This window comes from Cucumis melo, chromosome 7, assembly GCF_025177605.1.
Source record: "Cucumis melo cultivar AY chromosome 7, USDA_Cmelo_AY_1.0, whole genome shotgun sequence".
Taxonomy (NCBI): Eukaryota; Viridiplantae; Streptophyta; class Magnoliopsida; order Cucurbitales; family Cucurbitaceae; genus Cucumis; species Cucumis melo.
In genome coordinates, this window is record NC_066863.1 from 14,167,977 (window position 1) to 14,186,767 (window position 18,791).

At 34.7% G+C, this 18,791-nt stretch overlaps 1 protein-coding gene across 1 annotated transcript; it reads left to right on the plus strand.

The window, feature by feature from the left end:
* Nucleotides 1-13,156: 13,156 nt before the first annotated feature.
* LOC127150379 (uncharacterized) lies at nucleotides 13,157-13,735 on the plus strand. The gene has a single exon (XM_051088083.1). It carries the CDS (start codon nucleotides 13,157-13,159, stop codon nucleotides 13,733-13,735), a length of 579 nt encoding a protein of 192 aa, XP_050944040.1.
* The last annotated feature ends 5,056 nt before the right edge of the window (nucleotides 13,736-18,791 follow it).

Sequence of the window (18,791 nt, forward strand, 5' to 3'; positions counted from 1 at the left end):
AATACAACGAAGATGGCATACCCATTGGAGAAAGTGGGGCGAAGCTCAACTCTTTTATCGGGTCGTACGTACACTATCACATCCCTATTATTTATCCAACATGGATAGATGTGCCTACAGAATTGAAAGAAAAGATCTATACCATAGTTGAGGTAAATTTGCTTATAGTTTTTGTACAAGTTTATTTAAATTGGCAATATGACACTAATTGACCTTCAATCTCAGGTTGCATTTATAATCGACAGTAGGTCTACGAAGAGCATTCTTAAGACTACAGGGACAACATTCTGTCAATTTAAGCATTGGTTAACGAAAAGGCATATCTTGCCTTGCAAGAATGAGCCTGAACTCTTGAAACGACCACCGGACATGTATTGTTATATTGACCAAAAATAGTGGGAAGAATTTGTTAGATCTAGACTATGTCCACATTTTGAGGTATCAATGAATTTATTTATATTTTAGGTATTAAATATTTGCTAAGAAACTTTATTGTGTAGGACAAAAGAAAACTTTAACAAGAGAGACGAAAAAAGAATAAGTATAACCATAGACTTTCAAGAAAAGATTATTCTAATCTTCGAGAGGAATTGGTAAGAAGTAGTTTATGTTTGAATTAGTCTTAAAAGCTTCTTAATCAATGTAATGAATGTATATGTTGAAATGTAGAAAAATATACCTTCAGAAGAAAGTGAGCTTGACCGAGCTAGCATGTGGAAGAAGGCTCTGTAGATAAGAAGGGACAATTCTACAATGAAGATGTCCAAGAAGTTGTGAATCGTATGGTAAGACACATTACAATTTTGCATTCTTTAATTTTTAAAGTTTTACGAAATTAAATTATATTTTTGTGCATTTTTAGGATGAGATCTCAAAAACTTGTGCTGATAAAGAACCCTCTCCAAACGATGTTTTGACACAAGCTTTGGATACACAAGAGAGTAGTGGACGTGTACGTGGAGTTGGCGGATTTGTCACCCCGACTGCTTATTTTCACACAGCAAAATGCAAAAAAACGGAGTGAAGAAATTGAGAAGCTTAATGAAGAGAATGAAAAGCTTTGTTTGCGAGTTCAAGAATTAAAGAATATTCATATATCAACACAATCTACACCAACGTCTGCACATGGATCTTGCTCCAGACCAAGATTGGAATATGATATTCAGTGTAAAACAAATCTAGAAAAGGAGGAAATGAATGCCACAACGAAGGTGGTTAAAGAGGAGGTGAATGTGGATGTGATTATTTTGAATGATCAACAGGAGGATGCTATAGATGTAATTAGTTATGTTTTGGTACAATTTGATGCATGAGTTTTTATAAGTCTTATAAAGATTATTAATGTTGGATTTATGACTTTCTTAGGTTCGTAATGAAAAAGAAGTTATACGTGACTTCAATATCAAGATGTCACTACCTTTGAAGACAATACTCAAATTTGCAGAAAAGGTAATGGACAAAGACTCAGGGATTCGTTACCAACTACCATTCTCGTTGTTTGGTATCGTTAGGAAGATATGTGTTCTTCGAGAAGATATTATTGATTTTTGTAACATGAGAGAAGTCAAGACTTTGATATTGGTTTCATATATGGTGTAAGTACTCATTCATCCACCCTAATCTTTTTATATAAATACTCGTTTATTCATTTTTCTATCTTTCTTGGGTATTTGCATTCACAAGATGAACTTTCAAATTACATCTTCGTTGACACATCCCTTATATCTGTTGGACACAACACCCAAGAAGTTAGAGCTTGCAATCTTTGCAGTAGATTAATGACTTCAAAACTGAACCAACTCGTTCTGGCTCCATTCAATCTAGGGTAAGTAATACTATAATAATCAATTCATTAAAATAAGTTATAGGTGATTTGCTTTTTTGAATTGAACCTCTTCTTTATATTCATCATCTGGGAAAAATCGTAGAATATATGTTATGAAATTATGTGAAGGCAATCTTGCGGGGGGGGGGGGGGGGGTTATGAAATTAAGTTATATGAAAATAATATACTTGAATTCTTTCTATATAGTGGTCATTGGGCATTTCTGGCTATTAATGCATATGATGAGACAGTCTATTATCTTGACTCACATCGAACAACATCAAAAGTAGATATTAGATATGTCACTAACACGTAAGTAAGCTTCTTTCATATATGATGTTTTTCGTCTTAAAGTTCACTTCATTATAACGTGTAGTTGTTTCTTGGTTATAGGGCTATTACTATCTTTCGATCTCAGAAGAATATTCAAACAAGTCGTAAACAACCAATATGGAAAACAATGAAGGTAAGTGTACACATATTTATTCATTAATGTGATTGTTTCTTGACAATATGCACTATATTGGGTACTATGCGATTGTTTCTTGACAATGTGCACTATATTGAGTACTATGTGATTGTTTCTTGGCAATATGCTTATATTGAATACTATGTGGTTGTTTCTTGGCAATATGCATTATATTGGATAGTATGTGATTGTTTCTTGACAATATGCACTGTATTGGATACTATGTGATTGTTTCTTGACAATATGCATTGTATTGGATACTATGTGATTGTTTCTTGGCAAAATGCTTATATTGAATACTACATGATTGTTTCTTGGCAATATGCATTATATTGAATACTATTGGTTGTTTCTTGACAATATGCATTATATAGAATACTATGTGGTTATTTCTTGGTAATATGCATTATATTGAGTACTATGTATTTACAATGTCTTTTGCAAGTTAAAGTAGTTGAATGTGGGTACTATGTGATGAGATAATGAGAGATGTAATCACCAATGGGAGCATAGTAGTCACAAATTCAATAAGTTGTGTTTAAATGATTGTTTGAATTATTTTATATAATTCAAGTAATCAAAGTATTAACTTCAATATTTTGGGTTTCGTATCAGATTGATACAAGGACCTCATACAGTCAACTCGAGTTGAATGAAGTACGAATAGAGCTTGCTGAACTTTTGGGTGGCTATATGTGATTATGGTGGTAGCTAAGTTCTTTTGGGTTAGATAGACAAATTTTGTTGATACTGGATATAGGTAAACTAGTTTTGTTGATAGTGGATATAGGTGAACTAGTTTTGATATGGTACACCTTTAGGCTACAAATATATTTTGTTTATATCGACATTGATGGAAAGTTTAGGCTTTTGTTAGAAGTTTGGGCTGCACATATATATGTTGTAATTAAGTATGTAATCACCAACTTATATATGGTTCAGTGATATATATATGCAATTCCTTTGATGAAAAGTTTGAGTTAATTTCAATAGTTCAATTAATGTGTATTTTAATGTTGTTGGACTTCAAAACAGGTGCATGATAAAATATATGGATATTTTAACATATATAATTTTTTATTTGAAAAAAAATTTGACATGCAAAGCGTGTCAAGATAAACAAATTCTTGACACGTAGAAAATGTCAACAAACCTTATATACTTGATACCCATAAACTGTCAAGTATAATTTCACTTGACGCCTAAATACTGTAAAAAATAAAGCCCCTCTATTCTTGACACCATATTAGTTGACACATAAAAACTGTCAAGTATAATTGTATACCCGACGCTTTTTACTTGTCAAGTATAATTATACTTGACACTTAAAAACTGTCAAGTAAACCTCCCTTATTCTTGACATTGGATTACTTGACACATTGAAAAGCATCAAGTAAATCAATATTTGACACGTAAAAAGTGTCAAGTAAACCTAGTTTTGTAGTAGTGAATTTATTCCTCTTTGTATGGAGAGATATCTCTAGGCCCCTCGATTAAGTGTCACTGTGAAAATGCATGGTTGTGCTATAAATGAATTAATAAGAGTATTGATGTCATTTATTATTTTAGTATGTTTATTGATCGAGAAAGCAATTGAATTAGATAAGGTGACTTCGTCCATGCTTTATATTCAATTATAGATATCACATGACAAAAGGATTAAAGCAGTAATTATATTAGGTTATGTTGGATCATCGACTTAATTTAATATGGGTAGCCATAATGTCTTGTTAGAGACCAATTCTAAAACGAGTTATGGACCCATTGCCATATTAAATTAACCTAACGAGTCGAACACGAAAGAACTAGGTTGAATTTGTCTTTAGACTGGATAATTAATAAGCCCAATTGGAGAATTGGAAGCTTATTAGAAATCCCTAAGTTATTAGAAATCCGTAAGTCATTAGGAATCCCTAAGTTATTAGGAACATCTAAGAAGCCTATAAATAAGACCATATGCGTCTTATTTTATACATACAACAAAAGGCAAGAAGTTTTGGAGAAGTGTGAAGAGACACGACTCGTTTTGAACTGGTAGAAGTATCACTTCATGGTTAAAAATGAGTTGTGCTTGGGAACAAGATCTCTCATGTGGGATTGGAAGTGGACTCCCTGAAGTTTAATGTGGTAAATAAATTGTCACTGCCTTCAGTTGTCAAGCCTTTGAGAAGCTTTCTAGGTCACGCAGAATTTTATAGAAGATTCATTCGAGGATTTTCCCAGATCGCCAAACCTTTCAATAACTTGCTATGCATCAATCAACCCTATGACTTCGATGAAAAATGCAACTGGGCATTCCAGACTATAAAAGACGTGTTGACCTCAATGCCTATCCTCATCACGCAATATTGGTCACAACCATTTAAACTTATGTGCAACGCAAGTGATGTGATGGTTATGCTAGGTCAAAAGAAAAACAAAGCGATCCACCTTATCTACTACTTGAGCAAAACCCTCAAGAAGCTCAAGAGAATTACACTACCACTGAGAAGGATCTACTTGCAATAGTATTTGCGATAGAAAAGTTTAGGAGCGACATTGTAGGCTCTAAAGTTACGGTGCATTCTGATCATTTTGCGATCAGATACCTTATGGTGAAGAAGGATGCCAAACCGCAGTTAATAAGATGGATATTATAATGGATATTATGATCCTAAAACTCGTAGTTTGTAGTTAAATTATATTCTATTCATAAAGGGATTATTGAGGACTTGTTAGTGAAAATAGAATACTATAATTTTGAATTCAATAAACTAAGGTCCCGAGGCTATTTAGTGTAGACTTGAACACTATGTAGAGACATAAACGTGGATCACGTTCGAGTTTATAACCCAAACGGTCTATAGTGTATGAATTAGGTTAGGTGCCTCATTTTGGAAACACTATGGATGCAACCCACTTTGAAGTTAGTACAAACGATGTGATCCTAAATCATTCATGTAGATACATGAAAGTGGGGGCATCCTATGTAAAGAGTTTACATAAGGCTAGAACCAAGAAATAGTCACTTTTAAGTTATAACATCGTTGACTATATAAACTGACTATTTCGATTATGATGATCTAAGTAACTTAATCTTAATCTTGAGCTAACTATGAACTTTTGTTCTAACGGTATTATCCTTAGATCTGCATAGGTCAGGGTAGCTCAATGGCGCTGACCCAATAAGCCTCCCATTTTAGGGGTAAGACCAGGTGGATGGCTAGGGACATAGGGTGTAAGACAAAATTCACTCATACCCGTTTTAGGGTAAGTAGATAGGTTGTTCTCTTAAGAACTGAATCCAAGTCTTGAATAAGGGGTTCCACCCTCTCATTTGCGCGAGAGGGATTCAGTTTATAGGTTGGAACTAAAACCAATTGTTCAATAGTGGATCAGTGGGACTTAAGGAACAAGATTAGTCTCGAGGGTAAAACGGTATTAGAACCCAGCCGAGAGTACAGACAACCTGTGAAGGATTAACTTACTAATCATGGTTATATTAGATGGACAGAAATATATCTATAGTGAGGGGAGTGGAACTACGAGACTTTAGTGGAATGACTCCTTAGTTAACAAACGTTAATTAGATTTGTCTAAAAGGCTTTAATCAGTTAATCTCGGATCGTTGGAGCTCATGATCTATAGGTTCATTAGATTCTCCTGCTAGCTCATACAGAATTAACTTTGAACAACATGTTGGAATAATTCGTATTGTTCAAATTATGTAAATAGAGAGAAACCGACTACATGTGATATAGTCGTCGGTTATAGCTTTGAGCAAGAGCTTTATATTTAAATGTTATTTAAATATTAAAAATATGAATAGGGATTCATATTCGAAAGCTTGGAATTAATGCAAATGGTTAAAGTTGTAAAAAAGTTAAAAGGTTGACTTTTGACTTTGAAAAGTCAAACTTTGACCGACTTTGTATTCAAATGTGATTTGAATTTAGAAAAAAGGAATGTGGATTCATGCTCAGGAGGTTAGAATTAGTCAAGATGGACAAAATGGTTAAAAGTCAAAATGTTGACTTTTAACTTAAAAAGTCAAAGTTTGACTTTGACTAGAATGGTCAAATGACCATTTTGCCCCTTGACCAAAGTTCGTGGAAAAATCCAACATTTTGTTAGATAATTCCACTAACTCTTAGTGGGCTATGTGGAAGCTTATAGTAATGACGACAAGTGCACTAAGAGAAAATTGAATGGTGAGGTGTTGAGATTTTGGCCAACTAATTACATGCAATTTTGCATGTAATTAGGTTATAAATAGTCCTCTGTTCAAATTGGAAAAAAAATTGACCATTTTGACTTTCAAATTTTTTCCCTTTCTTCAAAATAAACTTATCTCAACCTAATTTCCTCTAATTTTTCCACATCTCTCTAATTCCTTCAATTAATGGGTCCCACAACTCAATTCTTAGTTCGAAGATTAGCGGGTCAACTCTAGTGGAGGTCCGGTTCAAGTTCGGGAGAAGATTTGGATAAGTCGAAAAAAGCTTCAAAGTTTGTTTTCTTTGAACCCTAACTAGTGTAAGTAGGGTTGTGTTTAATGCATGTTAATCTCTTAATGTTTAGATGTAATTAGAATAAAATCCGATCCTTTTATCTGCTGCACTTGTTTCGTTTCCATCACTTTGATCAAAGGGCAAAATGGTTATTTGATCATTCTAGTCAAAGTCAAAAGTCAACATTTTGACCTTTTACCATTTTGTCTGTCTTGACAAATTTTGATCTCCCGAGCATGAATCCGCATTCATTGTTTTGGAATTTAAATCACATTTAAAGATAAAGCCGGTCAAAGTTTGACTTTTCGAAGTTAAAAGTCAATATTTTAACTTTTGACTTTTTACAACTTTGACCATTTTCATCAATTTCGAGCTTTCGAATATGAATCCATATTCTTATTTTTAATATTTAAATCACATTTAAACATAAAGCTCTATCAAACATATATAATCGATGGCTATATAAAATATATTTGTTGGTTTCTATCTTTTTACCTAATTCGAACAATTTGAACCATTCAACATAATGTTCTAAATTAATTCCGTATAAGCTAGCAGAGGAACCTAATGGACCTATAGATCCTGGACTCCAACGATCCAAGATTAACTGGCTAAATCCTTTTAGACCATGCTAATCAACATTTGTTAATTAATAGGTCATTCCACTAAAGTCCTTAGGCTCTCCACTCACTGTAGATATATTTATGTCCAATTGATATAACCATAATCAGTAAATTAATCCTTCACAGGTTATTTGTAATCTCAGCTAGGTCAAAATACCGTTTTACCCCCAAGATTACATCTTGTTCCTTAAGTCCCACTAATCTACTATCGAACAATTAGTTTAAGGTCAAACCTATAAACGGAATCCCTCTCAGGCTAATAAGAGGGTGGGACCCCTTTGTTCAAGACCTGAATTCAGTTCTTAAGGGAACAACTTATCTACTAACCTGTAACAACCAACTCCTTATACTAAACCGAAGTCATTATTAATTAAAAGATAAATAAAATTTTCTTAAATTTAAAAATAAGAAATAAACAAAAAAAACTCTAATACTCATTAAAAATCATAAACAAATGTACGTAAAGCAAAATTAAAATGAAATCCTAACTTGGGCCCTATCTAGTTTTAAAAAAAATAATAAATAAAATAAAATAAAATAAAAGTGCATCTGATCAATGACATGAAGCCGAAGTAAAAAGATCCCTATGGCTCGCCACGGTCACTTCTTGTCATTCGCCAACTTCCCTCTACCCTTACCTCTACCTCTGCCTGAGAAATTAAAAAAGAACGAGTGAGTACAAAAGTATACTCAGTAAGGGACCCACTACTTGTTCCGCTAGTTGCCTGTTAACTTCCTATTAGAGTCCTGTAAAGTGGTACCCCTGAACTGGCACGTTTTCGAACACATGCAAATTGTGATCCCATAGGAACAAAAATGATCTTCAGTGAACCCAAAGGAACACCTAGGACAATGTGGTCTTTAGTGTACCCGAAGGAACAGTAAGACAATCGGGCTATGAGTGACCTCGTCGAATCACTCGTAATCACATCTATGTAAATGTCAATGTCATATTGGACTGGTAATCCTATCGGACTACACAGTCATAAAAAGGTGGTGATCCCGAGGGACATCCATGTGGGTACGACTTTAATAGATAAAGCTAACAGTCACCCTATCCATCGCATGTAACATGACATAACATCACTGTAAATGTGGCATAACATAACAATCTAGCATACTTAACCAAATATCGTAATCATAAGCATAACGCAGTCGTCTTCATCAACATATTACCAGTTATAACATGACATCAGTCATCAACATCAATCATCAATACAATGTCAGTCATCATAAATAACATCGAGTTACGCAATTTAGCTATCATCCATGCATATCCATACACACATGCGATCTCTTAATTTCAGTCGAAAATCTAGTAATAGAATCTCTTACCTGGAGATTAGTTAAACTGAGATTTTCCTAACAATCGTGATCACGCTTCTCAAGGAAAAAATCCTAAGCAACAAGGGTAAGTAACTATGTTTAAATAATTTAACTCGCAGTTGATTAAGGATCCAAAAATCTAGCTAATTTAACTTACCCAAAAATCGAGATCGAAATCGATTTAGACTTAGTTGGACAAATTCCCAACTCGGTTTCTAATTAAAACTAGCCAATTTAATCCAACAATTATTTAATTAGAGTGGAAAATTAATATTTGTTGGGTAGTAATCCAAAACCCTGAACTTACCAAAATAGGTGAAAAACCCAAAGAATAAGCTAGGTGGCTTAAAACGGCTTAGAAAATAGTGATCGACTCGGTTAAGGCAGAGAAAATTGGCTCGGGTAGGCGGCTCACACGCGCAGGGTTTACGGTTTAGGGTTGGCATGGCTCAAATGCTTGCTCGGCCCACACAGGCGGCTGGGCAGCTTCGCACAAGCGCGCGTGGGCTCAGACTTCCATGAGCGAATTGCTGACGAAGACGGCTCACAATGGCTTCCGACAATCAACGACGCTCGACTGATGGAATGAGACGATGGCTGACGAAAACAACTTGCGGCGCTCGGGTGTGCGACGATCTTCGACGTGGGCTGGGGTAGAGCTCTGACGACAGCTAGTAGACGACTCGATGTGATGATCGACTGAGATATGCGGCGTGAAGACGATCAACTCTATTGCTGGTTCGGATGGTCCATGGCACTTGGGTTCATGTAGACGGCTCGACTTAGCTCAATGACGGGAAATGGCTGACGATAGAGAACGCGGTGGCTCAGGTTTCGACTGGTTTGCACGAAAATGAGTAGGCTTGCACGACGATCGTCGAGCGGAGATGGGTGGCGGCAGCGGATTGACTTGCTAGTGGAGGTTAAGGAGTTAGGGTTTTTGTGTTGAGGAAGAAGATGAATAGTGTTAACCATATTTAATGAAATAATAATAAAAAAATTATTATTATTTTCTTTTCTTTTTCCTTAAAAAATCTCACACACTCTCTCTTCCTTTAAAACCCACCAAATCTTCTCTTTAAACTCAAATTTTCCTCTCTCTCCAACCAATCACCTTTATCTTCCAAATTAAATATCCTTACCTAATTATATTATCCACATAATATAATTACTTTAACTTTAAAAAATCAATTAATTATACAATCAAATATAATTAATCAATTTTTCTTCAATACAAACTATTAGATATTTTCTCAAAATATCTAATAAGTTCCAATAAAATTCAACAATTAAATAACACCCAAACATTCAAAAATTAAAAGATATTTACGAATAAATTACCTCAAATTTGGGGCATTACATAACCTTACAGTGGGTAGGATTTGTCTTGCACCCTATGTCTCTAGCCATCCACTCGGTCTTATTCCTAAAATGGGAGGGTTATTAGGCCAATGCCTTTGAGCTGCCCTCACCCATGCATATCTAAGGATAATACCATTTGAACAGAAGTTCATAGTTAGTTCAAGATTAAAATTAAGTTATTTACGTCATCAAAAAAGGAAATAGTTAGTTTATATAGTCAACGGTGTTGTAACTTAAAAGTGACTATTTCATGGTTCTAGTCTTATGTAAACTCTTTACACAAGATGTCCCTACTTCAATGTCTCTACATGAACGATTTAGAATTATATCTTTTGTACTAACTACAAAGTGGGCCACATCCATAATGTTCCCAAAATAAGGTACCCAACCTTATTCATACACTAAAGACCGTTTGGGCTCTATACTCGAACTTGATCCATGTTTATGTCTCTACATAAAGTTTAAGTCTACACTAGATAGCCTCGAACCTTAGTTTATTGGATTCAAGATTATGGTATTCTATTTTCACTAGTAAGTCCTCAATAACCACTTTATTGAATAGAATATAATTTAACTACAAACTACGAGTTTTAAGACATAAATTCCAACGTATTATTGCTCTAGGAATTTGATTTGGGGATTGTAGACTGCAAAGGCACGAAGAACAAGGTGTCAGATCATTTGTTACATTTTCAAAATAAATAGTTTCAACATGAGAAGAAAGACATTGAAGATGGATTTCCTAATGAACAACTCTTCATCGTTGAAGTAAAGGAGTTCTAGTATGCAAACATAGTCAATTATCTGGTATGTAAGACATGGCCACAAGACTTCAACAGCCAGCAAAGAAAGAAGTTGTTTCATGAATGTCGTTTTTATAGATGGGATGAGTCTTTCCTTTACAAATTGAGGTCAGATTAGATATTAAGGCAGTGTATCCCTAAATATGAAATAACTGAGATACTCGCCAAGTGCCATGAAGCACCCTATAGAGGACACTTGCGTGGACAAAAGACAGCTACAAAAGTCTTGTAAAATGGGTATTTCTGACCTACTCTCTTTCAAGATGCGAGGAGCTTTGTGATCAAGTGTGACCGGTGCCCGAGGATGAGAAACATGTCTCATCGCGATGATATGCCGAACAATCCATCTTAGAAATTAAACTCTTTGATGTATGAGGAATAGACTTTATGGGACCATTTCCTCAATCTAGTGGCCACATCTACATCTTGTTTGCTATAGACTATGTCTCAAAGTGGGTTAAAGCGATCTCTTGCGTGAAGAATGATGCGATTACAGTCAGTAAGTTCTTGAAGAGAAATATCAACACATGATTTGGGACCTCAAAAGCCCTTATCAGCGGTGAAAGATCTCATTTCATTAATCGCATCATATCCAAATTGCTCGCGAGTACAATATAATGCATAAAGTAGCCACCGCCTATCATCCTCAAACAAATGGTTAGGCGGAAGTGTCCAACAGAAAAATTAAGAAGATATTAGAGAAAGTGGTAAATTCATCCCGAAAGGATAGGGTGGATCACCTGGGATCTACGTTATGGGCATATCGCACTACGTACAATATACCTCTTAGAATGTCTCCTTACGTGTTAGTCTTTGGAAAAGCACGCTACTTACCACTAGAGTTGGAACACAAGACGTTATGGGCACAAAAAAAAAAATTTAACTTGGCTAGGTTACTACAACTGGATGAGCTTCAAGAGTGATGTTCTCAAACTTGCGAGAACGCCAAAATTTATAAGGAAAAGATAAAGGCATGGTACGACAACCGCATCCGTAGATGCAAATTTAAAGTTGGACAGAAAGTGCTATTATTTAATTCGTGTCTATGACTGTTTCTAAGTAAGCTTCGTTCGCAATGGTCTAGATCATATTTGGTCAAAAAAATCTTCCCACATGGTGTCGTATAGATTACCTCGCTAGACGAGACTAATGCATTTAAGGTAAACAAGTAAAGACTCAAGGCATACCTTGAAGAAGAATAATGCAACAAATTTTCTACAATTTTTTTGTAAAATGCCTTTATGAACATTACCTTGAAATGCATAAATGTGTTTTGTATCTTCTCGCAAGATCATATTAATTATGCAAGACACATTGTTTTGTGCATCTTTATTGCTTTATTTTCTTTCATTCTTTTCCCTTTGTTATTTTATTTATTTGTTTTCTTGCAATTTACTGTTTTCCTTTATTGCTTTTCTTTTTTACCTTTCCTTATCGCTTTATAATCTAGTTTAATTACAGCATTTTGTACTTATGGGGTATGCGGGAAAACCTTTACGCGAGACAAGAGTGTCGTAAAAATAAAGCAATACAAAAATAGGTGGCAAAGTTTTTAAATGTGTAAATTTAAATTGCCTAGGGAAATATGTACCGCGTGAGAGAATCGAAGCATCATCATCATCTAACGGTCATATATATGGTTTCGAAAAAAATGCATCGACTATGTGTCAGACGCATTTATTGACATGACCAGTGTAATAATTACGTTTCGCGTATAAATAGGGAAGAGAAACCCTCTCAACCTTTTTACGAACCCTTCAGAGTTCTCGTGTAAATAAAATTTTCTCTCTTAATCTCTAAAACCCTCGTTGAGAAACTCATCCTTTCACCGTAAAACTCACCGTTAACTTCATCCTCTTCATATCCCAATGACTAACCAACATAAGAAAACTCTTGGAACCTCTCATACCTCCAAGCTCATCCCGAAAAAGGATGCTTCATCCATTCAACCACAACGAAGCACCCTGAAGTATCCAAGGGACCTGAATCAACTTCTTCCCAAAAATCTAAACCTAAGGGTTCTAGGAAGAAGATCTTCCCCAAGCCTCGAACGCAAACATTGTCGCCCCAAGCTCACTTCGTTAGACCTGATTTGAAGCAAGCACAAAGGCATAAAAAGAGCACCATGGATTCCATTCTCGATGTAGATGAATGGATGAGACGAGAAGAGAACATTTATAAAGCATTGCTAGATTTAGAGCCAGACATGGAGACGATGCGACTTTATGACAACCAGTCCAGTTATAAACATTTGAAGCATGGGGCTAGTAAGGTACTTGTGGGTCATAAGGCAAATGAGAAGGAAGATGAGAAATGAAGAAAGGGCCTTGTGCGAGGAGTGGGCTTGGCGAAAGGAGCAAAGAATAAAGGAGGACGAAGAAAGGACAAATAAGGAACGCGCACACAAGACGTGTATGATGGAAGAGAAAAGGAAGAAGGAAGCAAAAGAAACAAGGGAGAAAGAAAAAACTCACGAGGAAGATGAGCGTCTCCGTCAAACCTTCAAAGAGAAAAAGAAGAATGTTAAGTCTTTAACAGAGACGAAGACAAAGTTGGCGAAAATCCAAACCTCCAAAAAGAAGAAACAAGAAAAGCTCACAGGCCTAAGTGAGCAAGTAGATAGTGTGGCCGCAAGATGTAAGGTGGCTAAGCATGAAAAGGTAGATTGCATGGATGTTGTGGTGGAAGAGCTTAACAGAGAAATAGAAGGAATGAGCCCATTGGAACCAAGGCTAAGGCCTAAAGAACCAAGGCTAGTCAGCACCCAACTACCAAAGAAAAGCAAAAGCAAGGCGTGGACATCTAGACCTGAGGATGTCCAAAGAGGGAACTGTTAGAGTTTATGTCCTAAAGCTCGTAGTTTGTACTTAAAATTCTATTATATTCAATAAAGTGGCCATTGAGGACTTATTAGTGAAAATAGAATACTATAATCTTGAATTCAATAAATTAAGGTCCCAAGGCTATCTAGTGTAGACTTGAACTTTATGTAGAGACACAAATGTGGATCAAGTTTCAGTATATAGCTCAAACGATCTATCGTGTGTGAATAAGGTTTGGGTGCCTTATTTTAGGAACACTATGGATGTGGCCTACTTTGTAGTTAGCTAGTACAAATGATGTGATCATGAATCGTTCATGTAGAGACATGGAAATGGAGGCATCCTATGTAAAGAGTTTACATAAGACTGGAACCATAAATAGTCACTTTTAAGTTATAACACCATTGACTGTCTAAAACTAACTTTTTTGATTTTTGATGACCTAAGTAATTTAATCTTAATTCTAAGTTAACTATGAACTTTTGTTCACACAAAATTATCCTTAGATCTGCATAGGTGAGGGCAGCTCAACGGTGCTAGCCTAATAAACCTTTCATTTCAGGGGTAAGACCAGGTGGATGGCTAAGAACATAGGGTACAAAATGGAATTCACTCCTACTTTTTTAGGGTTAGTAGATAGGTTGTTCCCTTAAGGACAAAATTCAAGTCTTCAATAAGGGACCCCACTCTCTCATTGGCCCGAGAGGAATTCGGTTTATAGGTTGGACCTTAAACCAATTGTTCAATAGTGGATCCATGGGACTTAAGGAGCAATATGTAATCTCGGGGGTAAAATGGTATTTTGACCCAACCGAGATTACGAACAATCTATGAAGGATTAACTTACTGATCATGGTTATATCAGATGAATAGAAATATATCGTTAATAAGTTAGATGCAATTAGAGTAAAGTTTCGATCTTTTCTTCCATTGCATTTGTATGCTTTCCTTCATGTGGTATTAGAGCATGCATGATTTTTCTCAATTGCATATGGTGGCCATTTTAATTTATTTCATAAAATTTATAGTTGAACTAAAATGGATCAGTGGTTTTGGCAATTGAATTAAGTTTTGTTTTCTTTTAGTTTTTGTAATTAGCTCGATTTGTGGCTTAATTAATTTTATCAAGGGTCTGTAATTGTTATTAGTCATTAGAGTTTATTCTAGGCTATAAATGTTACACCGAGAAAGAGAAAAATGGAAAATTTTGAAGAAGTTTAGAAGACAGAACCGAAAAGAGCATCCTAAACCCGGTAAACACCCTCAACTGGAAAACCTCCCCACCCTTTGTTTAAGACCCTCCTACCCTAACACGACCCACTTGCTTCGTTCATAGGTTAGGCCCAGTTCGTGGATCAGACCGATCCAAGCTTAGCACAGCCTAGTTCCGTCCCTATACACCCATCATGTGTTCTAGTTTGTTTCGCACCATGCGTCTGACTCATCTTCCACTTCATACCCACTTCGACCTTTCTTGCTGACCCACGCTTGGTGGTCTGCTCTATGAGTTTAGGCCGATCCAAGCCCAATTAGTTGGGTCTTAGGTCGGTTCAACCTATTTTGGACTGGTTCAGCCTGTTTAGATGGTTTTCCAACTAAATTGAGTGGTTCATGATCTATTATGTACTTTACCAAATTATTAATGTAATAATTTAGCTTTTAGCTTAATTTAGGAGCCCAAATCAATCCATTTTATGGTGTTTTTAATTAATTATGCATGTGATGTATGTTTTAATTAAATTAAATTGTATGTGCATAATGTATGCCATATAGATTTTAAATCCCACCATAGGTTAACATGTTCATGCATTGAAAGTATGTTATCATGATTATAATGTATAGTATGCATGTTAATTAAATAATATGGATATTAATTATTTAATTAATTTAATTTAATTTAATTTAATTTAATTTAAGTACCTTACTGAGAAGGAAGCACAAGGTAAATATGATTTACCAACTGTTGAAATGTAATTAGTGAAATATGATACTTCAACCTGAATACTAGATTCATAAGCCACTAATCATATGTGCTTTTCATTTCAGGAAACTAGTTCTTGAAAAGCTTGTAGAAGGCAAGATCATCCTCCAAGTTTGGAACAAAAGAGATCGTCTCGACTGAAGTAGTTGAATATTTGAAGTTGTTTAAATAGATATATCATACTTAAAAAATGTTTTGTATTATTCTCAAAAGTTGAGAAATTTAATATTTATTTCTTGTATTTTAGAACAAATGAACATAATATATTTTCAAGAACTAATTTCTAATATACTTTGTGTATTCAGATATTTTTCTAATATACTTATTAACAATTTATATAAGTTAATACCAATTAGAGCAGAATTTGTCTTTAATACTGAAATGTTTAGCATAAAAGACGAAAAAGTTTCTTCTAATACCTATATATGGTACTTAAGATTCAATCACATAAATCTCAATGTGATTGGGAGATTAATTAAAAGTATACTTCTAAATTAGTTAGAAGATAACTCTTTACCTTCTAGTGAGTCTTGTCTTAAAAGAAATAATGACCAAGAGATCTTTTACCGAAAAGATCTAAGAGCCAAAATACTTGTAGTGCTCGTATATTCGGACCTCTGTGGGCCAATGAATATCAAAGTTCAAGGAGGGTTTAAACATTTCATCAATTTTATTGATGATTATTCAAGGGTTTGGTCATGTTTATCTATTGCATCATGAGTCTAATTCTCTTAAAAAGTTCAAAGAATTTAAGAGTAAAGTTGAGAATCAATAAGGTAAAACTATAAAGACATTTCGATCAGATCGAGGTGGAGAGTATGTGGACTTAAGATTCCAAGACTATTTGATAGAACACAGAATCCAGTTAGAACTCTCTACATATAAGTACGCCTAAGCAGAGTGGTGTATCAGAAATAAGAAACTAAACCTTGTTGGACATGGTTCGCGTTATATGAATCATCAAATTACGTAATATATTAGTATTGAATAGGATTTTCAAAGACGTTATAGATAAACCTAGTTCATCCACTAAAGTAGTTGATAAAACTAGAGAATCTAGTTAGTTACATCCTTCTCAAAAGTTGATGGTGCCTCGAAGTAGTGGGAGGGTTGTCCATCAGCCTGATTGTTACTTAATTTTATTGGAAACTAAATCAGCATACTTAATGATGATTTAAGAGGATCCACTGACTTATAAACAGGCAATGAAAGATAGATTGTCATTGAGTATCTTCTAAAATAGTTTAAGAAATCAAAAGACTACATGCTTGTGTATAAAGCTAAGGATACGATCCTTATTGGATACACTGATTTTGATTTCTAAAGATACTAGAAGGTCTACATCAGAATTAGTATTCACTCCAAATGGAGGAGTAGTAGAGTGAAGAACCGTAAAGTAAAATTCTACTGCCTTATTTAGGTAATTGTGCATCATAGTGACGTTGTAGTAACCTTGATTCTAGTTGAACAAATCATGGTTGTTTGGTTTACAAATTCCTTCACGATTAAATTGTTTGAAGGTCACCTAAAGAGTTTAGGTCTATGAAGTTTGTGCACTAGGACAAGTAGGAGAATGTTCGGGTGTATGCCCTAGTTTATTGCATTCATATGTTTATTGTACTCATATGAATAATTCTCTCACGGTTAAATTTCCACTTTGTTTTATCCCATCAGGAGTTTTAGTCCATGATAATCTATGTTTAGTATAAGTTTTTCTCAAGCTTGCCCAAATTAAGCGAAGCGATAGGTTTTCAGGGTAAGCTAGGGTCGAACACATAAAATTTCTATCAAAACTTAGTTATAAAGCCTACTTCTAAACCAAGCGCATCATTCTATACAGTATAAGTATAAAACTATACTAATCTAATTATTTACACAGAGGATTCTGTAAAGGGGAATGAAATGTAATGTTTATGGATAATGAACTAACTTGCATTAAGAAACATGAAGGAAATTATGAAGTTTACATATGTAAAGAATAAAATTACAAAAGAAGAAAATACACATAACACCCCCAAATTTATGGTTCAGGCCACGTTTTCGAAGGCCCTAGCGCGAGACTTGGTTCTCTCTCTAATAGGGATTCCTCTAATTCTTGTAGAATGACAGACTTAGGCACGAGACTCGTAATGACCGAGTGGATGTAATTCATCATCGGCTTGTACTATCTGTCAGACCGTCATGAAGCCTTCTTGATCAAACCACTTAACACCTAGGTATAGACTTAAGCATATTAAAAAATCTCATGCTAAAACTTTAACTTAATTAAGTTAGCATGCTTATGAAAAACTCTTGCATTAAGCAAGTCTCAAATCTAGCTTTGCTTTAAATAATCTCTTTGCTCAAATATTTGTAGAAACTTAACATTTAAATGTATTCTAATAAATCTCATGTTTTTAGAAACATTTCTCAAATTGAATGTTTAAGAACTTTAACTCAATCATGCTTTCTCATGACTCATTTCTAACTTGAAACTCATGTTTTATAAATAATTTAATGAATCTAGCATAATCAAATGCTTAAACTAAAAACATGCTTTAAAAAATAAATTCTCAAATCAAACTTCGAAATTCATTTTAAATTTATTTTAGTCACTTACAACTTTTTTCTAGGTTCTTGGTTTATAGATTTGCTATATTTTCTCTTGCCTTAAATTTCACAGGAAAACTCAAGTAAATCTTGGGTTCCAACTAAAAAGGCTTATTTAACTTTTTACATTTTTCCTTTTCCTTCTCATGAGAATTCTTTTCTTACTAACCTTGATTTCTTTGAACTCTTTGGGTGGTCTTACCTTGCTTAAAACAACTTCTTCATGTTTGCCCTAGCTCCACATGAGCTCCCAATAGATTTAGAGACTAAAATAATAAGCCCTATTTTACCAAACTTGCTCTTAAACTTCTTTTCAAGAAAGAAGAAACTTAAACTTACTTGGATCTAACCTCAAGCTTTACTCTTCCTCTTTTGCTCAAACTCGCCAACATCGTACCCTTGCCTTCTCGAATGTCTCTTGACCGAACACCCAACTAAAATTTGGAGTCGAACTACTCTCTTACTTTGACTTTACTCTCGCAAGGAAACTCAACTTCTCTC